Source organism: Watersipora subatra, chromosome 11, assembly GCF_963576615.1.
Source record: "Watersipora subatra chromosome 11, tzWatSuba1.1, whole genome shotgun sequence".
NCBI classification, from domain to species: Eukaryota; Metazoa; Bryozoa; class Gymnolaemata; order Cheilostomatida; family Watersiporidae; genus Watersipora; species Watersipora subatra.
Window position 1 is genome coordinate 23,467,986 of NC_088718.1, and position 23,166 is coordinate 23,491,151.

Consider the following 23,166-nt stretch of genomic DNA (forward strand, 5'->3'; position numbering starts at 1 on the left):
AACAATATGATGAGTGCACAACTCCCATAGCGACGTTTTTAGCTCAGAAATTGCATCCAACTCTCAACATAAGCAATACCATTACCTACTAGTGTTTGACAGTCTCTCAATACCATTGTCTGCTAGTGTTTGACAGTCTCTCAATACCATTGTCTGCTAGTGTTTGACAGTCTCTCAATACCATTGTCTACTAGTATTTGATAGTCTCTCAATACCATTGTCTACTAGTGTTTGACAGTCTCAATAGCATTGTCTGCTAGTGTTTGACAGTCTCTCAATACCATTGTCTACTAGTGTTTGACAGTCTCTCAATACCATTGTCTACTAGTGTTTGATAGTCTCTCAATACCATTGTCTACTAGTGTTTGACAGTCCCTCAATACCATTATCTACTAGTGTTTGACAGTCTCTCAATACCATTGTCTACTAGTATTTGATAGTCTCTCAATACCATTGTCTACTAGTGTTTGACAGTCTCAATAGCATTGTCTACTAGTGTTTGACAGTCTCAATACCATTGTCTACTAGTGTTTGACAGTCTCTCAATACCATTACCTACTAGTGTTTGATAGTCTCTCAATACCATTGTCTGCTAGTGTTTGACAGTCTCTCAATACCATTGTCTACTAGTGTTTGATAGTCTCTCAATACCATTGTCTACTAGTGTTTGATAGTCTCTCAATACCATTGTCTACTAGTGTTTGACAGTCTCAATACCATTGTCTACTAGTATTTGACAGTCTCTCAATACCATTGTCTACTAGTGTTTGACAGTCTCTCAATACCATTGTCTACTAGTGTTTGACAGTCTCTCAATACCATTGTCTACTAGTGTTTGACAGTCTCAATAGCATTGTCTACTAGTATTTGACAGTCTCTCAATACCATTGTCTACTAGTGTTTGACAGTCTCTCAACTTTGCAGTCAAGAAATATTCGGAAAAATGTTTAAACTTTCTCAAGCTTTGCAGAGCATCTGTCACATTCATTATTTTAACAAATTCCTAAAGGATGGCTTGTAGTTGGTAACTGACGCCCTTCAATTTCTAGTGCAAGTTTTCTCCTCGTCTTGTTGTGGTTTTCTTCTAGTGGGTGAACTCCCAGTGCTAGCATCATCATTTTACAAAGTTTTGTTATCTCAAGTCCACCAGCATCATGCAGCATTGAATTGATGATTGCCCTCAGTGCAAAGTTGTAGGAGATTTCATATTTATAAATCGGTTTGTTTCTTTATAAAAACATCAGAATATTTGTCAACTCTATGAATAGCAATAATTTAGTTCATTTATTTTTTGGCTGAAAGTTGACATGTGACCTCACGAGCGTGTTAAATATCATATGGGCCTCTATACAGAGGATTTGTTACTGCAGGAAGCTCCCAATTGAACTATTGATGTAATGCATTGATTCAGTGGAGTGTTGACGAGTTTCTAGCTGGTGACCTATGATATATAATGCTGTTGATCTGAACATCGTTAAACACCACATGATTTGATATATATGTGTAAAAGGCTTGCAATGCGTTGCTGGGCACTCCACTATGTCGGTTTTAGCTGGCGTAACTGTCTCAAGGTAGTTGACTATTTCCATATCTGCTCATCTTTAATTGCTTTACTAATTTAGTACAATTATTTAGGTTAAGAAATCAAATGTACAAAGGTAGAGAAATATATATTGGTAATCCTACAGGAGAAATATAAAAATGCAGTACATTCAAACAAATTTAATTTCGGTTAACTAGGATTTGAAAATGGAGGCTACCATCAGGTCAACATTAAAGTCCAAGTTGCTAATACTGTTAATGTGATGACGCTGGCCGCGGTACCACCTATTGCGAGTGAGTATATAAGAATTACTTTGGTGTTGGTTGACCTTTCAATGGCCAATGCGAGCTGTCCCTTTTTGAGTGCTTGTCGTGTGGCACATGAGGAGTAGAGAGCAATAATTCCTATGCAAGGAAGGACTATACACAGGAGCCCCGACACGAGAGTGTAAGGTTTGGGCCATCTGTATTCATACAGATGATTGGAAGGAGGAACGAGTATCATATTGCTGCATCGTGCTCTTTCTTGCTCTGATGTTTTTCTTGTGTAGTTAGTTTGATCGAGTCCGTCAAACTCTGGGATATTGGTCAGCACATCTTGCTGAAAGGTTCCTCGGTCTACTGCTATACGCTTTTCAATTTGAAATGTGCTGTCAAGCCCTACAAATGAATTTATCTATCAGCTGTGTGCATGAGAAAGGAAGTAGTTGATATACACTATGTATAAGCGCCAAGCGCTGGTTGAACACATCTCAACATTAGCAATATTAAATACACCCACAGATGTCGGTAGATTGTGACATTAAATAGCAAATTACCATACTAAGACATTTTTGCTCAAAAGCCACACGGGGTTATGCATGATTCCTCAAAATTAATTAATTTTTAATCCTTCCTAATTCTTAGCAAATGCATGGCAGCTTATTTCTGAAGAAACGCTAATTATTTCACAAAACTCAAAAATGTAATAGAAAAAGTTGACTGTACTATATAAGTTTCTTATCTCGCAAACTGCAAGAACTGGAACTGCAAGAGCTGGAACTACAAGAGCTGGCTCATAGACACATGTAGGTCATTGTAGAATCAACAGCTAGCCCAAGAGCTAGCTAGCTACGTGGCTAGCTAGCGAGCTAGCTACATGTAGTACCTTTTGGACACAGTGTTCGAAATTGGTGCAAAGTGCAGTTGAATCTTTTTTAATTATTCAAGCAATAAATTTATTGTTTTTATATTAATAAAAGACTAAATAAAAATGTTAATTGTTTGTTCAAATCTCAGATGACTTCGTACGTAGCATGCATTTATCTGTACTTACCCATATTACAGAGTATGGATCAATATCATACGGAGTACATACTTTGTACGTAGCATGCATTTATCTGTACTTACCCATATTACAGAGTATGGATCAATATCATACGGAGTACATACTTCGTACGTAGCATGCATTTATCTGTACTTACCCATATTACAGAGTATGGATCAATATCATACGAAGTACATACTTCGTACGTAGCATGCATTTATCTGAACATTTACCTGTACTTACCCATATTACAGAGTATGGATCAATATCATACAGAGTACATATTTATGCCGTATGCATTGGTTTAAATGTGTGCTTATAATATGGGATTAATTTGTATCTTGCTAGAAATATGAATATAACCACATAAATCAGACAAAAACTGTGATTAGAGAGAGAAAAGCAAATGTTTTCGTAGCATGCCTAAGTTTGTTAAACACAGACAAATAAAAAACAGTAACAGGTTTAATCAATAGCAAGAGAAAACAACTCTGTTTTCCTTGCTAAGGGAAATCAGTTTTTATCAGCATACAGCACAACTAAAGAAAGTTGTGAATCACAAAACAGTTTTTTGCTTCAGTTTGTATTTGATAAATAAATTATTCAACATCCCTTGAAAAAGTAGTAAACAGTTTGATGACAAATAAATAAATATACTATTTGTAGTATGTTATTCTGTGCAACTGTTTGTGCATGTTGAAGGAGTTTTATAGAGATAAACAACCATAATATTGTCCAGAAATTTAGGGGTTCATCGTGAGGATTAACTTTTAGCTATGTCATCAAGGTTTGTATCAAACAGCAGTTTCAATGCTACTCGAGCTGTTTCCTCTATAAGAATAGAGGGGCAAGTTGCAACATGTTGCAACTTGCCTCTCTATTCTTATCATTAAAACGTGTTGCAACTTGCCCCATACCCTTTGTGTTTCAACGTGCCCCACATGGCACTGAGTAACCAAAATTTTCATCCCAACTCAGAATGGTGTAACATCGTGAAGTTGGTGGTTGAATTGTGAAGAGAACACGTCTATAGCTGCCTCCATTGCCTTTTTTGTTAATATGGGATGATGTACAAAGAAAATATGCAACTCTCTAAATTTGGATATAAAAATAAAAGGGCAAAAAATTATCAATAAATTTTACAAAATCATGGCTCACCTAAATTGCTGGTTTTTTATTTCATGCAATTAGGATATCTCATAAGATGACCTAGAAAACTCTTTAGTTAGTGAGTTGAGAATTTAAAATTATGTGAACAAGCAAGAAATTTGAAGAGTGTTCAACGTTCCCCGCGTTGCAATGTGCCCCACTCTCCCCTACCTAATTTTACCTAATCAGATGATATTAATTGAAGACCTAAAACTACATGTAGATATTAATATAATAGTTCTGAACAGCGCTAAAACACCTAAGCTAGGTGGGAACATCATAATATTCAATGAGAACCTCTCTGAAAATATTATAAATGTCTGGAGATTTACACTTGTCATAGCGTAAACAACAAGGCAGCTAATAATATCATTCATTATTTTTTATCATTATGTATATTATTATATCACTCCATATATAAAAATATCAGTGTTTGTCTTTTTGTTAAACCTGGTGTTCAGTTATAACAATTAAAGTTTAACAATGAAAAACCCGCATGGCACTGGATTTGATTTTGGGACTTCCAGATCGATAGGCAGCAAACTTAACCATTAAGCAAATAGTCATTACTTCGGTTAAGATACTCACCTCTAGCAAGGTATAACAAGCAGGTATTGTTTTAGTAAAGTTTTTAAAAAAGATCTAGTTTTCTAGGTAAATTACTCAAATCTATTTGGTAATTATTCTGTTACATTATTCTGGCATTACTCGCGCGATGCCAGGCATTCAGTAGTTATTGATATTTACTAAGGTCTTGATTAAAATGAAAAAACAATATTTTGAGTTTACTACAACGTCGAGAGTAAAGGTGACTACAAAAGTTATGTAGAATGTGACAATATCTATATACCGGTACAATCATCAATAAGTACAAGAATAGCAACACCTAGAGATCTATAATATCTAGAGAATGTTAATATATCTATACACCGGTACAATCATCAATAAGTACAAGAATAGCAACACCTAGAGATCTATAATATCTATACACCGGTGCAATCATCAATAAGTACAAGAATAGCAACACCTAGAGATCTATAATATCTAGAGAATGTTAATACTAGGGTCTTACTAATATTGTTTGTTTCTAAAACACAACTGTAATCTTCAATGTATTCTCATACCTTCATCATCATTTCCTTTTTCATTTGATATACTCTGATCGGCAGCATTTATTTGTGATAGAGGAAGTATGTTGACTTGTTCCTTGAGGTGTTTGTTATAAGTGCTTGCCAAAGGCTTTAGGGGCTCAGTCGTTTTTGGTCGTATTTTGTCCGCTTTTTGATGTTTTCCTGGCTGCTCAAGCTGTTCTTCTATGTTGACGTTTTCATCTTTGTCAATACTTTCGACGATGAGTTTAGAAGTCTTGTGTGAAGCTCTAGGATCTTTACTCCCATCAGGGGTGACTCTCTTTACATTTCCCATTGAGTTTCTCTGCAATGTTATGGTCAGTCATGTTATAGTCAAGTTATAGTCAAACCTTGGCAATTCGAGTTGATTTGATTCAATACCTGCTTTGTATGTCAAAACTATTGTTCATTTAATCTGTTTCTAAGCCCAAAAAGCAAGATAACTCTTCAATGAATACTGGAGGTGATTACACATATAATATTAAAGATTCTTTGGCTATTACTGGGTTTCCATGCTTCGAATTTACTCGGAGTTGACCTCTACTGACGAAATCGTACCCTACCATTTCAACGATTTTGAGATGCACGATATTGAGCTTTCCAAGACCAGCGATGTACACTTTCAAACAGAACTTGTTAAAGTAGCCTCGCTTACGGGTCACGGTCACTTTTCAATTCACGATTCGTATACTCGTTGCACTAACTCAGTGAGGATGCCTGATCAGAATTTTCTTTTGGTTTTCCTTATTTCTGCCCTTTATATTACAAAACAGCAACATAATTTCTTCCAGGTCGCATGAACTACAGTCGTTTTTAGTAAATAACTTTTTATATGCTAGAAGAGTTAAGTCTAGGAAGAGGTCAGCGCCAGTGCAGTGGGAATCTGTGTAAGTTATTTAGTAAATGAGGTAATGGAATAAAAAAAGTAATTATTTCGTTATCAACATATGAGCAACTTCTCATTAGCAGTAGTACTTATAAGAGACTCACATGGCGGCGTAATGAAATGCACTGAATATTTTTATCTTCACTGGGAAGAGCTTAGCCACATATTATTGATTTGAATTTATCTGCAGTGAACGTTTCGGCGACTTCGAATAGCAGTTTCACTGCATAAAATTTCACACAGATTTAGCGACGCGTAATGGCGATGAATCCGTTCAGATTTTACTGTTTCTATGATTGAAAGTGGATGAAACTTGGCATCCATTCGAAGCACAGAAACAGAGTGTATGTAGGCTTGGAGGAAGATAGGAAATAGACGACCCAACTTAGTTTAGCTTCTACTAATTTATCTTTTTTGTTGATTTTCTATTTTTTAATTTCGAGTTTCAAGAGCTCATTTGTCTTCACTCAGGCAATACAGCTTGCAAATATATCATCACTCAGGCAATACAGCTTGCAAATAGATCATCACTCAGACAATACAGCTTGCAAATACATCATCACTCAGGCAATACAGCTTGCAAATATATCATCACTCAGGCGATACAGCTTGCAAATATACCATCACTCAGGCAATACAGCTTGCAAATATATCATCACTCAGGCAATACAGCTTGCAAATATATCATCGTGTGTTGGACATTCTACTGGATAATGAATCAAATATTTTTAGAAATTTTCAGTCAAGCTGGAAATTTGATACTCTCAGGCATGGCTACAGACATCGATGAAATAAGTCTTTTGTATCGCCTTTCTTTTGGTGACACGCGGGCGATGCCTTGTTGATGCATCATTTTGAAACAAATGTGTTGGCCTACGTTGGTAGAGATATTTGATAGGTAGTTGTAGTAGGTAGTTGATGCATCTGCGATTGGCTGAAATAGTTGATTATAATGATCTCTGTTTAATTTTATTCATAAGCATGTAAGTTGTGCCCGATATGAATTTGCGATTGACGATGAGGATAGAGCTTTACACAGGCAATTATATATATGTAGACACAGATACCCAGCCTTGTAATATGTACCAAACCCAATAGGATTAATTGTAACTGTTTATGAAACATTTCATATAGTTTTTCGCTGATTGAGTAGGTTAAATTCCTTTTTTCTTTAGTTTAGTTTGTCATCCACTTGATGCAAGCGTATACTTCAATGTTTTTATCATTAGCGTGAAGCACTTTTTCTTTAATCATAATATTTCGGGAGTGATAAGTAGACATTGGACTGTATTACATGTCACTCAGAGTCAATTCAGTAATTAGTAATTAGTTATTAGTTACTAGTCATTAGTAATTAGTTAATTACCTCAAGCCAAAACTACTGACAGCGAGCATAAAATTAGAATATATTAACTATAATTACATGTATATGCTACTGAAAACTAAGCACAAAATTAAGACTTGCCTTCTCTACCATTTTGACTTAATGAAGGACAGACAACTCGTTACGCTGTGTTTTACCAATGTTCGACCGCACTCGTGCTTAACTGAGTCGATGTTGCATTTACATTGTCGACTTTCTGAAATATTCAAGATCAACTGTCTTTCAATAGTTTTATGGAGAAACGTACTTTACTCTCTTTAAAATTTATCTATTAAGATGTAATGAGTCCTGATGTACACATGAAAACAGCCAAATAAGTTCTTGTTTTGCATACTGCATGCGAATTTAAAGACAGTTGATTTGGTCTATTTTACTGCTTGATGACTTCAACTATAGCCTGAGAACTTATTTGTGCTTGAGTAAGCGTATCATCACTCGATAAAAACTTCGTAGGATTCCAATTTCACAATCAAACAGAAATTGATTTGGTAGATTGAAACGCATAACCATGTGATGTGATTAACTTTTTGAGTGGTTTTGGGTAAATAGATTTCGTTAGTCAACTTCTCAAAGCTTTTGTTTTTCAGGCTTTCGTAACTTGTTCCCAAAATCTCTGCGACTTTATGCGATATTCAATGTTATAACGTGGTCCTTTATGAAATACAAGCATGATATTTAATCATTGCAGGATGCCATATACACTCGACACTCCCATACTGTAAACCTATAACTTAAATTTCACTTAACATGAGAATTTATGTTAATCTTTTGCTTCGCATTGCGTAAAAAATCCATATCATGTAAAGCGTCAAGTCCAGTGCAAGCTCTAAAATTTCATTAGCATATTAAGAGGCCCAGAGTTCGATTTAAAGATGTCGTTTTCTCTCTCGCCGTACTTGGGGACAAAATGACGTTTACTGACAAATGACGTTTATCGTCAGGTGTGCGGTGAGACATTGTCAGATATACCATGAGACATCGTCAGATGTCGTGAGACATCGTCAGATGTCGTGAGACATCGTCATATGTGTCGTGAAACATCATCAAATGTGCCGTGAGAGATCATCAGATATGCCGTGAGACATCATCAGATGTGCGGTGCGACATCGTCAGATGTGCCGTGCGACATCGCCAGATGTGCCGTGCGACATCATCAGATGTCCCGTGAGACATCCTCAAATATGCCGATTAAGCGAAGAGTAAAAGCAGCTGCACAGTGCTCGAGCGTTAGTGTGTCGGTCAACCGATTTGAATTTCACAAATTATAATGGAAAATAACAACAAAAATAATACTACATAATAAACGGAAATAATGCTACACTTTAACCGTTTAATGACAAAAGACAACAGATAAAGACAACTTACGTTCATTCAGAACATGAGTTGAACTATCAAAAAGATTTTAACCGATTCTATTGCTGATAAAGTTTCGTAGACAGTTTCAATTTATTCTAGTAATTTTCATGTTTACGCTACAAGTGAACGCTACAAGTGTACGCTACAAATGTGCGTTACAGGTGTATGCTACAAGTGTATGCAACAAGTGTACGTTAAAAGTGTGGGTTACAGGTATACGCTACAGGTGTACTCTGCAAATGTATGTTACAGGTTTACACTATGAGTGTATGCGACAAGTGTATTTTACAAGTGTACGCTACAAGTGTATGCTACAAGTTAACGTTACAAGTGTACGCTACAGGTATACGCTACATGTGTACGCTACGAGTTTATGCTACATTTGTATGCTAAATTTGTATGCTACAAGTGAGACTATCTTTATTCACTTTACTTATAGTCTGGAGTGCAACCTTGTTGTCATCATTGCACAGTCAACCTTGGATACATTTAGCAGGCTGAAAATAAAAAAATTGAATGGAATTTCAACCAATCACAGATGCATCTGTTTTATTTCTACCAATTTAGGCCCACATGTTCATTAAGAAACAATGCATCAATAACATATATATTTTATCGGTGTGTGATAAAATTATCTATATCATTATCTATAAATCTCTTACAGTACCCATTATCTATAAATCTCTTACAGTACCCATTATTTATAAATCTCTTACAGTACCTATTATCTATAAATCTCTTACAGTACCCATTATCTATAAATCTCTTACAGTACCCATTATCTATAAATCTCTTACATTACCCATTATCTATAAATCTCTTACAGTACCCATTATCTATAAATCTCTTACACTACCCATTATTTATAAATCTCTTACATTACCCATTATCTATAAATCTCTTACAGTACCTATTATCTATAAATCTCTTACAGTACCCATTATCTATAAATCTCTTACAGTACCCATTATCTATAAATCTCTTACAGTACCCATTATCTATAAATCTCTTACACTACCCATTATTTATAAATCTCTTACATTACCCATTATCTATAAATCTCTTACACTACCCATTATCTATAAATCTCTTACAGTACCTATTATCTATAAATCTCTTACAGTACCTATTATCTATAAATCTCTTACACTACCCATTATTTATAAATCTCTTACACTACCCATTATTTATAAATCTCTTACATTACCCATTATCTATAAATCTCTTACATTACCCATTATCTATAAATCTCTTACATTACCCATTATCTATAAATCTCTTACAGTACCCATTATCTATAAATCTCTTACATTACCCATTATTTATAAATCTCTTACAGTACCCATTATCTATAAATCTCTTACAGTACCCATTATCTATAAATCTCTTACAGTACCCATTATCTATAAATCTCTTACAGTACCTATTATTTATAAATCTCTTACATTACCCATTATCTATAAATCTCTTACATTACCCATTATCTATAAATCTCTTACAGTACCTATTATCTATAAATCTCTTACATTACCCATTATCTATAAATCTCTTACAGTACCCATTATCTATAAATCTCTTACAGTACCCATTATCTATAAATCTCTTACAGTACCCATTATCTATAAATCTCTTACAGTACCTATTATCTATAAATCTCTTACACTACCCATTATTTATAAATCTCTTACACTACCCATTATTTATAAATCTCTTACATTACCCATTATCTATAAATCTCTTACAGTACCCATTATCTATAAATCTCTTACATTACCCATTATTTATAAATCTCTTACATTACCCATTATCTATAAATCTCTTACAGTACCCATTATCTATAAATCTCTTACAGTACCCATTATTTATAAATCTCTTACATTACCCATTATCTATAAATCTCTTACATTACCCATTATCTATAAATCTCTTACAGTACCCATTATCTATAAATCTCTTACAGTACCTATTATCTATAAATCTCTTACAGTACCCATTATTTATAAATCTCTTACATTACCCATTATCTATAAATCTCTTACAGTACCTATTATCTATAAATCTCTTACAGTACCTATTATTTATAAATCTCTTACATTACCCATTATCTATAAATCTCTTACATTACCCATTATCTATAAATCTCTTACAGTACCCATTATCTATAAATCTCTTACAGTACCCATTATCTATAAATCTCTTACAGTACCCATTATCTATAAATCTCTTACAGTACCTATTATTTATAAATCTCTTACATTACCCATTATCTATAAATCTCTTACATTACCCATTATCTATAAATCTCTTACAGTACCTATTATCTATAAATCTCTTACATTACCCATTATCTATAAATCTCTTACAGTACCCATTATCTATAAATCTCTTACAGTACCCATTATCTATAAATCTCTTACAGTACCCATTATCTATAAATCTCTTACATTACCCATTATCTATAAATCTCTTACAGTACCCATTATCTATAAATCTCTTACAGTACCCATTATTTATAAATCTCTTACAGTACCCATTATCTATAAATCTCTTACAGTACCCATTATCTATAAATCTCTTACATTACCCATTATCTATAAATCTCTTACAGTACCCATTATCTATAAATCTCTTACAGTACCCATTATCTATAAATCTCTTACATTACCCATTATCTATAAATCTCTTACATTACCCATTATCTATAAATCTCTTACAGTACCTATTATCTATAAATCTCTTACAGTACCTATTATCTATAAATCTCTTACAGTACCCATTATCTATAAATCTCTTACAGTACCCATTATCTATAAATCTCTTACAGTACCCATTATCTATAAATCTCTTACAGTACCCATTATCTATAAATCTCTTACATTACCCATTATCTATAAATCTCTTACAGTACCCATTATCTATAAATCTCTTACAGTACCCATTATCTATAAATCTCTTACATTACCCATTATCTATAAATCTCTTACATTACCCATTATCTATAAATCTCTTACAGTACCTATTATCTATAAATCTCTTACAGTACCTATTATCTATAAATCTCTTACAGTACCTATTATTTATAAATCTCTTACAGTACCTATTATCTATAAATCTCTTACAGTACCTATTATTTATAAATCTCTTACAGTACCCATTATCTATAAATCTCTTACATTACCCATTATCTATAAATGAATTGCACAACCCTTCTGTATCTTCAACACTTTAGCCGTTAGCGTATATACGAGTAGTAGAGTAGTCCCCTGATCCTAGACCTAGTATTGTATACATGCGGGTTCCCTGATACTAGACCTAGTCTTGTATACATGCAGGTGCCCTGATACTAGACCTAGTCTTGTATACAAGCAGGTTCCCTGATACTAGACCTAGTCTTGTATACAAGCAGGTTCCCTGATACTAGACCTAGTCTTGTATACATGCGGGTTCCCTGATACTAGACCTAGTCTTGTATACATGCGGGTTCCCTGATACTAGACCTAGTCTTGTATACATGCGGGTCCCTGATACTAGACCTAGTCGTGTATACATGCAGGTTCCCTGATACTAGACCTAGTCTTGTATACATGCGGGTTCTCTGATACTAGACCTAGTCTTGTATACATGCAGGTTCCCTGATACTAGACCTAGTCTTGTATACATGCAGGTTCCCTGATACTAGACCTAGTCTTGTATACATGCTACTGTTCCCTGATACTAGACCTAGTCTTGTATACATGCGGGTTCCCTGATACTAGACCTAGTCTTGTATACATGTGGGTTCTCTGATACTGGACCTAGTCTTGTATACATGCGGGTTCTCTGATACTAGACCTAGTCTTGTATACATGCGGGTTCCCTGATACTAGACCTAGTCTTGTATACATGCAGGTTCCCTGATACTAGACCTAGTCTTGTATACATGCTACTGTTCCCTGATACTAGACCTAGTCGTGTATACATGCGGGTTCCCTGATACTAGACCTAGTCTTGTATACATGCGGGTTCTCTGATACTAGACCTAGTCTTGTATACATGCAGGTTCCCTGATACTAGACCTAGTCTTGTATACATGCAGGTTCCCTGATACTAGACCTAGTCTTGTATACATGCTACTGTTCCCTGATACTAGACCTAGTCTTGTATACATGCGGGTTCCCTGATACTAGACCTAGTCTTGTATACATGCAGGTTCCCTGATACTAGACCTAGTCTTGTATACATGCGGGTTCCCTGATACTAGACCTAGTCTTGTATACATGCAGGTTCCCTGATACTAGACTGTATTAACAACTTTTCATCGACTCTGAAAGCACGCATAATCACACAATTCCTTTTGCACTGGGTATTATTATGAAGCTGTACACTTGTAGAATTCAATGGAAAAATAGAAGTCCGAGAGAATAGTTTTTTTTACACTCTTTCTCGATCTCTCAAAAGAATAATGCTTGAGAGGTACCTAAAGAACACAATGGTTGCAGTAAACCGAGTCTGATAAGAATGTGTATATTGCAGTAGACCGAGTCTGATAAGAATGTGTATATTGCAGTAGACCGAGTCTGATAAGAATGTGTATATTGCAGTAGACCGAGTCTGATAAGAATGTGTATATTGCAGTAGACCGAGTCTGATAAGAATGTGTATATTGCAGTAGACCGAGTCTGATAAGAATTGCAGTAGACCGAGTCTGATAAGAACTGCAGTAGACCGAGTCTGATAAGAATGTGTATATTGCAGTAGACCGAGTCTGATAAGAATTGCAGTAGACTGAGTCTGATAAGAATTGCAGTAGACTGAGTCTGATAAGAATGTGTATATTGCAGTAAACCGAGTCTGATAAGAACTGCAGTAGACTGAGTCTGATAAGAACTGCAGTAGACTGAGTCTGATAAGAATTGCAGTAGACTGAGTCTGATAAGAATTGCAGTAGCCTGAGTCTGATAAGATCCTTCATTACCAAGAATTTCAATCGGTGTGTAATTAGAAACTAGTGTTCTGTCAGCAGCCATCTTTAATTTCTCAGTCAGTTTGAAACGCCTTCCGTGTTTGGGCGAAATCTCGCAAACTCGCAGTCCAATCAACTTAAAACTTCGGAATTCCCCCTATGTTAGTTGTTAAGGACGAAATGACCAAAATTTCCTAGTCCTAGCTAAACCTGAAGAAAGGTAAATCAAAACCCAGGGTTCAAGGTGTTAATAGCATGCAAGGACTTACCTGTTGACCTCTTAAAACACCGCTCGACCTACGTTCCATAGAGGCAATTATATAGGCTGGTCTCAACTATTCCAATATGTTGAAGCAAAAGGGATAATGTAGCCCAGGTTTGGATCGATGTCTTCCCAGCTGTAGTGCATAGGAAATACATGTAAGAGGTGCGCTTGAAGCTTGCTATAAATTCTAGACAAGCCATGGCATGTACACAATGGTATTACCCTATTGTTGCCCCATCACGTCTAATAGTTCACTTGTGATCATCTCTAATACATGTAGTCATTTCTTTCAGTCACCTTTTAATAATCAATTTTTCTCGCTCTCATTGTACTCATCCACATGAGATGAATTAAAAATAATAGCTATGTTGATTTCTTCACAAATAGAATACCTACTGTAATTTGATTATTTGCTAATTTAAATTTTTACTTATGACTATTTGAAAATATTTTACTCATTTTCAACTTATAAATTTGGTATACTTGGGGGTTTATAGCATTTCTTGAATTTTAGTTGTAATTGTCAAATGCTAATAAAAATTTATCCTTTTGAAAATTTACCAAATAAAACTTTGGTAAACACTTCTTCAACTCGTCAGAGTGTTATTATGAAAGCCTTTTAATGCGGCCTTCATTTACCTTGTGGGTTGTGATATGTACCACGGAGGAGAGTACATATGTTGATGGATAGTTAAAAATAAGTACTAGTACCCTGACAGTCCTAAATACTGTGAGAGATTCTCGGCTGTGCAGTAGACGCTCCTATAACGTATATCCCAGATAACCTAATTTCCAGATAATGTAAAAAACTTCATGGGAAGTTTTTGCTTCCTACTATGTAAACAGTTCCATATAACGTAAAGTGTCAAGCCGGGAGCGTTTTCAAATTTGATTTGAATGTTAGTTTATTTCGCCGCACTTGTGGAAGCAAAAACGCTGCGTGTATAGCATTATTCATAACTTTCGCAAAATTCTAGTTTGTCGTAATAAATCGTTAAATGTGTCGCCAAAATGATAATAGGATAGCTGCGCAATTGTTCATAAATACAAAGGTGATTGATTGGTGCAGGTCTTACATTGTCGGCCTACCAGTTTTAATATCATGAGTTGGAGTATCGTTAAAAATTATCTTTATCCTAACCTTGACCCCTGGATAGTGATAGATGACAAACAGGTAGAACCACTTTTTATCGTAAAAATATTTTGTTGTTTTGCCTTAATGTAAACGTACAAAACATTTGTTATTAGTTTTACTTTGCAGATTAGACTTTGCTGTTTAGAAAAAAATAAGCAAATCGTTGTGAATGAACGTCAAAGATGTGCAGTCCCTATCAACTTGTAAAATTATCGCAATCATGGTCTATAAAACCAGTGAGATTGATCATAAAAAAGGTTGTTGAAGCAAACCAATAATACTGGAGTTACGGTACAGCCCACAAATTAAAAGTGTTGTCAATTTTTTTTCTTTTTGCATGGTCAAAGGGGTGAGTTTGGAAAGAGCTTGGAACGGATTAGGCAATTTACATGTATTTTACTGTTCTCATAACATAAGCGTTCCTAAAACAGATTATTTTCGTTGTAGGAACACCCTACTGTATTAACGAACTGCATAATTATTCTGAAATGTCACAAGGCTGTTGATTGGTGCAGATGGTACAGTGTCAGTGTCACAAGGCGGTTGATTGGTGCAGGTAGTAAAGTGTCAGTGCACCAAGCCGAAAGTCATGAGCGTGAATCTAATTGAAAGATATGTTTTTTCATAACGCGGCCACAGCCCTCATTACAGTAGAAGACTGAATACTGCACACAGCTCTCATTACAGTAGAAGACTGAATACTGTACACAGCTCTCATTACAGTAGAAGACTGAATACTGTACACATCTCTCATTACAGTAGAAGACTGAATACTGTACACAGCTATCATTACAGTAGAAGACTGAATACTGTACACATCTCTCATTACAGTAGAAGACTGAATACTGTACACAGCTCTCATTACAGTAGAAGACTGAATACTGTACACAGCTCTCATTACAGTAGAAGACTGAATACTGTACACAGCTCTCATTACAGTAGAAGACTGAATACTGTACACAGCTCTCATTACAGTAGAAGACTGAATACTGTACACATCTCTCATCACAGTAGAAGACTGAATACTGTACACAGCTCTCATTACAGTAGAAGACTGAATACTGTACACAGCTCTCATTACAGTAGAAGACTGAATACTGTACACAGCTCTCATTACAGTATAAGACTGAATACCGTACGATGTAATCTTTTTCCTAACCTATAAGAGTGGATTCGGACAGACTGACCCAGCTCTTTTTCAATTAAAGATTGGAATGTCAGTCTTCCTTTATTACAATCAGGTGTATTTTTTGCATCAAAAAATGCCATTTACAGTAAAGCATTTTGTGAATGAACTTAAAGCACTAAAGCTTTTTCAGATGCGCCACTGTGGAAACCTGTTATTATACTTCGAGCGTATCGGTTACCGTTATCTGACTCGTAGGAATCGTTCTTTTGCAGAACAACCCATCAGATTATAACTACTTCTTTGATACATCGAGGAGGCGCACCTGTTACATAGCCCCGGAGAGGTTCAAGTCAGACGGCGTTGGATCAGACCAATGTGACATCTTTACCACTAGGCCTAAGGAAGAGCTGACACATGCCATGGATGTCTTTTCACTCGCGTATGGCTTTAATATTCGCATTATTTTTATGGAGGGAAAACAAACTGTGCTGATTTGAAAATTGTGATTGATTGAGCTCAATTTGTAAGGCTTGTCTCTTTGGCTATGCTAGATGTGTGAGAAAATTTTTTTTGTAGGTGCTGTGGACTTAACTAAATAAATCAAATCTACTTGTACAAATTTAACTTGTTCCAGAACCTTCTTTATATGTTACGACTGTGGTAGTTTTGATCAAGTTTTCTGGTGACAATGCAGTGTTGTTCGTTTAATTGGCTTCTTGGCCTGTGAATCTACAAATTTTAAATGGTATAGATAATTGCGCATAACAAGACAGCTATTGAGTTACAGTAATAAGAAATGTGAAAACAATAAATTAATGTAATATAAAAATAATAAATAGTAGTTTTTCCTGTTACGTTATTTCCGAGACTGTAGTTGTGTGTATAGTTTGTATGTAGACTCTTTGATGCTTCACCATCAAGAGTTTACAGTATTTCATTTTTGCTGTTTTTCTCAGTTGTGTTCTCATTGAGCTCTTCTCCGATGGTAAGGTGCCATTCAACCTCTCACAACTGCTCAGCTACAGAAATGGCGAGTACAGCACTTGGAAAATACTAGAGACAATTTCTGACAGACATATCAAGGTGGGTGTTTGAGTCAGTATATGAAACGGCAGCCTTGACAGACATATCAAGGTGGGTGTTGAGTCAATATATGAAACGGCAGCCTTGGCAGACATATCAAGGTGGTTGTTGAGTAAATATATGAAACGACAGCCTTGACAGACATATCAAGGTGGGTGCTGAGTTAATATGCGAAACGACAGCCTTGAAAAGAATATCACGATGGGTGTTGAGTCAATATATGAAACGGTTGCCTTGACAGACATATCAAGGTGGTTGTTGAGTCAATATATAAAACGGCAGCTTTGAGAGACATATCAAGGTGGGTGTTGAGTCAATATGCGAAACGACAGCCTTGACAGACATATCAAGGTGGGTGTTGAGTCAATATATGAAACGACAGCCTTGACAGACATATCAAGGTGGTTGTTGAGTCAATATACGAAACGACAGCCTTGACAGACATATCAAGGTGGTTGTTGAGTCAATATACGAAACGACAGCCTTGACAGACAAATCAAGGTGGTTGTTGAGTCAATAAATGAAACGACAGCCTTGACAGACATATCAAGGTGGGTGTTGAGTCAATATGCGAAACGACAGCCTTGACAGACATATCACGGTGGGTGTTGAGTCAATATATGAAATGGCAGCCTTGACAGACATATCAAGGTGGATGTTGAGTCAATATATGAAACGACAGCCTTGACAGACATATCAAAGTGGTAGTTTAGTCAATTTATGAAACCGTAGCCTTGACAGACATATCACGGTGGGTGTTGAATCAATATGCGAAACGGCAGCCTCGACAGACAAATCAAGGTGGTTGTTGAGTTAACATATGAAACGACAGTTTTGACAGACATATCAAGGTGGGTGTTGAGTCAATATATAAAACGGCAGCCTTGACAGACATATCAAGGTGGGTATTGAGTCAATATATGAAACGACAGCCTTGACAGACATATCAAAGTGGTTGTTTAGTCAATATATGAAACCGTAGCCTTGACAAACATATCAAGGTGGGTGTTGAGTCAATATGCGAAACGACAGCCTTGACAGACATATCACGGTGGGTGTTGAGTCAATATATGGAACGACAGCCTTGACAGACATATCAAGATGGTTGTTGAGTCAATATATGGAATGGCTGTCTTTCATCAACTGTGTATCTACTATCCACTATCAACTGCTTTTGCCTCTCTTCAGGAGATGCTACGGAGTATGATGAAGAATGAACCAGGCCATAGACTCACCTCTGAGGAGTACCTTATTCAACAGCAGGGCAAAGCGTTTCCAGCCTATTTTTACACATACTTGAAAGTTTATGTACAGAACTACAGGCTAACAACTTACTCTCCCGATGAAAGGATTAATAAGTAAGCAATATAATGGTTCTGTTAGCAGAAGGGGTCGGGTACAGGTCGGGACAAACTGTTTGCTCTGTACACCAAGTGTCTGTGTCAAATTAGAATTCCATGCATTGACAAATGTGATTTCCAACTCATTTCCTTTGTCAAGTTATGAAAAAACAAGATCGTTCCAGAATACTCTTTACGATTCTGTATATGTATGTATTATAGTATATATATATATATATATGTATGTATAGTATGTATTAGTGCTGGGCACGGGTCGTAATACTCGTTGAACTCGCGGGTTTATCTTCTCTCGAGTATCGGGTAATAGAGATTTCGGGTTTTCCGGTTCTTCGGGTTCGGGTTTTGACTTTCAAGTTCGGGTTTTGGTACACGGATCCGTCGGGTAGTGTGGACAAAAACTCGGTCTATTGCATCCTCTGGGACCACAGGGCATCTCTGTGTCATTTTTGCTAAGGAGGCATGACAATGGAGTTTAACGAGTCTTTAATTTAATAGATAGAATAAAATATATCATACCTTATTTACTATGCCTACTAGAAATATTGTAGTCAAGCAGTGATTACTTGTCATTAAAAGGTGAGAAGAAATACTTACATCACATTTTATTTGCGCAATTAGCCAAATCGGCTTCATAAACAAATCTATGCCATTTTTAATACGGCACGTGTTCGCTATCACCGATAACACATAGGTCCTTAGTCTGTTTCCGCTTTCGCCTTGTTAGAAACAGCTATCAGCGTTGATAGTAGCGGTGAAAATTTAATAACTCTGTTTAAATTGATTACCATAGCTAGCTATGATGGATTACATAATTCATTATAACCAAGTTTTACTAAGCCAACAAGCCTTACTAACGGAAAAAGCCGATAATGTAAATTTTTTTTATGATATTTGGAGCACCATCTACAAAAAGTCAGAGGTACATAGAACATGCTTAAGTATTAAGCTACCATAGACCCTATCTTCTGCCACCTGTTGACACGAAAATGCCCTGTAGCCCCAGACTATCTTGACTGTTTAACAATCCACCTGTTAACGCTGCGAGTACGAATGTCAGTCAATAAAAACTGTGAAAAATGATAAATAAATTGAAAAGAAATATAATTGCTTTGTAAATTTGAATAGAAATTTTATATCTAAACAGATATATCTGTTTAGAAAATTTAAACATAAAATCCATATCAATAAACCCGATACCCGAAAAACCCGTAGGCAAAGAAATATCCGAGCCTAGCACTACTAGCTACCCGATACTCGAAAAACCCGAACAGAAGGGGACGGGTCTAAACCCGTTGACCAAGAAGTACTCGTGCCCAGCACTAGTATGTATCTACTAGTATGTATATAGTATATGTATGTATAATATGTATGTATAGTATGTATGTATAGTATGTGTGTTTAGTATGTATGTTTAGTATGTATATATAGTATGTGCGTATGTATAGTATGTAGGCCTACTATGATAATTTTCGTATAATAAATTTCGTCCGAGTGTGAATCTGTTTATTGTATGTCAATAAACTGACTGATACAGCAGAGATGATCTGCACCTATAAACTTGCTTCACTTGAATTGCTCGAGTTCTAAAGTAGCTGCCTCAGGACAGCGAGGAAGTGTTTCCAACTGACTCTCTAGTTCTAAGATAGCTGCCTCAGGACAGCGAGGAAGTGTTTCCAACTGACTCTCTAGTTCTAAGGTAGCTGCCTCAGGACGGTGAGGAAGTGTTTCCAACTGACTCTCTAGTTCTAAGGTAGCTGCCTCAGGACGGTGAGGGAGTGTTTCCAACTGACTCTCTAGTTCTAAGGTAGTTGCCTCAGGACAGTGAGGGAGTGTTTCTAACTGACTCTTTAGTTCTAAAGTAGCTGCCTCAGGACAGTGAGGGAGTGTTTCCAACTGACTCTCTAGTTCTAAGGTAGTTGCCTCAGGACAGTAAGAGAGTGTTTCCAACTGACTCTAGTTCTAAGGTAGTTGCCTCAGGACAGTGAGGGAGTGTTTCTAACTGACTTTCTAGTTCTAAAGTAGTTGCCTCAGGACAGTGAGGGAGTGTTTCCAACTGACTATCTAGTTCTAAAGTAACTGCCTCAGGACGGTGAGGAAGTGTTTCCAACTGACTCTCTAGTTCTAAGGTAGTTGCCTCAGGACAGTGAGGGAGTGTTTCTAACTGATTTTCTAGTTCTAAAGTAGCTGCCTCAGGACAGTGAGGGAGTATTTCCAACTGACTATCTAGTTCTAAAGTAGCTGCCTCAGGACAGTGAGGGAGTGTTTCCAACTGACTCTCTAGTTCTAAGGTAGTTGCCTCAGGACAGTAAGAGAGTGTTTCCAGCTGACTCTCTAGTTCTAAGGTAGCTGCCTCAGGACAGTGAGGGAGTGTTTCCAACTGACTCTCTAGTTCTAAGGTAGCTGCCTCAGGACAGTGAGGGAGTGTTTCCAACTGACTCTAGTTCTAAGGTAGCTGCCTCAGGACAGTGAGGGAGCGTTTCCAACTGACTCTCTAGTTCTAAGGTAGCTGCCTCAGGACAGTGAGGGAGTGTTTAAAACCTTTATTTATATATTAACATGTTCAAACTGATTAGAAACTTCTTTGAGTAACATAACTACTTTATCTGATAAAACAGCTGATCAGTTTGCTCATTTGAGGCATATTTGAGGCAATCCTGTCATCCTAATCCTTAAAATGATGAATTTGAAATCAAATTTCAAGGCAAGTGTTTTTTCAGTCTTAAGCAAGATTATTTAATTCTGCTCTCTGACTCCAGCAACTGAATATGAACAACTGTCGAACTTCGTAAGAAGACAGCTTTTAATACCGAGTGATGACGTCTCTAAATTTTTAATATGCTGTATCCCATGTTCCGAACAAATAAAATAAGTAATACCATTTCCTGCAGCTCCGGATTGCTCTAACACCTCTAGCGAATCTTTAGAGACTTGGTATAGAAAATGAGTGAGACTTGGATGGTTGTGTGAAATCCATTAATCTGTTTCAGGGTGAGGAAAGACCTCGCCAACGTCATGAAAAACACAGGAGTAACGAGGGGCCAAGATGGTGACTACGAACCGCTCGTTATTATTCTCGAGATAATAACCTCTTCTATCCGAGAGCTTAAGGTAACCTCCACCAAGCACACAAATTTTCACCTTATCAGTTACCTTGGAGTTATCCTGTTATTGATGCACACAATGTTTGTATGATTTAAAAATCTTATTCTAATTCAGATCCATTCTTACAAATCTTGTCATTCCTTTCTTTTGGCGATATGAGATAAGGCACTATTCACTGCGCCTTTCTTGTTTCTCATTTTTATATTCTCAGAAAAAGTTGTAAACCATCACTGTAAATAGTTAATATTTATAGGCCACTATAAGTAACCACAACAAATATGGTCGGTGAATGCTAAACATTCTTTTATTGTTGTTGTCTACTGGGCATCCGCTAATCAATGAGGTAATTGCTCTCTCCATTGCGCGTTGCTGGAAGCATTCTACAGTAATACTTCAACTTACAAATGCCCCAATCAGGCCCGTATTCCCTGGGGCGGCTGGCCGGCTGAGCCGCCCCAACTTTTTAGGAACTTTCTGCGGCTAAGTACAGTCAAACTCGGATAACTCGCCCTCGGATAAAATGTAACATTTCATCTCAAACACAAGGTTAACTCGAATGGATTTGTTTGGTCCGTTCCCACGCAATGATAAATTGCTTCAGATAACTCGACCTCAACATCATTTATTCGAAACGTTATTTGACCAACGGCTATGAAGACAGTTTTTATCGCTGTAGAATATCACTATTCCAAACCATAGAGACAAACATCAACTTTTAGTAGTTCTTAGGCGTCGTTATTATCATCATCAGCGGCAAAATATTCTTGTTAACGACTATTATAAAGGTTTGCAAAATATCAAGCTTTACCAAACATCCGCTTGGCCATGTTCCATCGAAAGCGTGGAAACCTCCGTATGAACTTAATACAAAATCGGCAAAATTGATCTTTGTTAAAACTCTCAAAAGAAAAAGATGTCTTTTTTCTGAGCGTTGCAACTGTGGTCAAGTTTTGCCTATTTTAATTTAAAAACGTCTCGTCAGTCACATCACCTAAAACAAAACAAATCTCAAAAAATAGAAAAATGTTGATGCTTTCCGATAACATTTTTTAAAACTTCACATGAGAGGCCCGGCTGAGGCCCTACATAAGAGAAACCTGTTGGGGCCTTACACCGCCCCCCTTCACACCCCCAGGTGTTCATAACTAGTCACCTAACATTAGTCGCCCCAACTTGCAACTAGTGAATACAGGCCTGGCCCCAACGCACGAGAAACTTGAGATACCAGCCAGCTTTTAAGCAAGTTTTAGCACTAACATACAAGCCATGTTTGAGATACGAGCACGTGAGTCAGTTGTCAAGTATGTCGGAGGTGTTTTATGAAAACAGCATCACTCTGTATTTTTCAACTGCTTAGGTTATACTTTTGTACCGTGTTTTTTGTGCGCGATTTTCA

The 23,166-nt window shown here is 36.5% G+C and overlaps 1 protein-coding gene across 1 annotated transcript in view; it reads left to right on the forward strand.

The window, feature by feature from the left end:
* The window catches only part of LOC137408179 (phosphoinositide 3-kinase regulatory subunit 4-like), a 102,255-nt gene that overhangs the window by 30,073 nt on the left and 49,016 nt on the right, over nucleotides 1-23,166 (forward strand). The window contains exons 6-9 of the mRNA XM_068094580.1: nucleotides 16,497-16,663; nucleotides 17,181-17,307; nucleotides 18,496-18,665; nucleotides 21,656-21,776. Of these exons, the coding sequence (XP_067950681.1) occupies nucleotides 16,497-16,663; nucleotides 17,181-17,307; nucleotides 18,496-18,665; nucleotides 21,656-21,776 (585 nt within the window). The remainder of the gene's footprint in view (nucleotides 1-16,496; nucleotides 16,664-17,180; nucleotides 17,308-18,495; nucleotides 18,666-21,655; nucleotides 21,777-23,166) is intronic.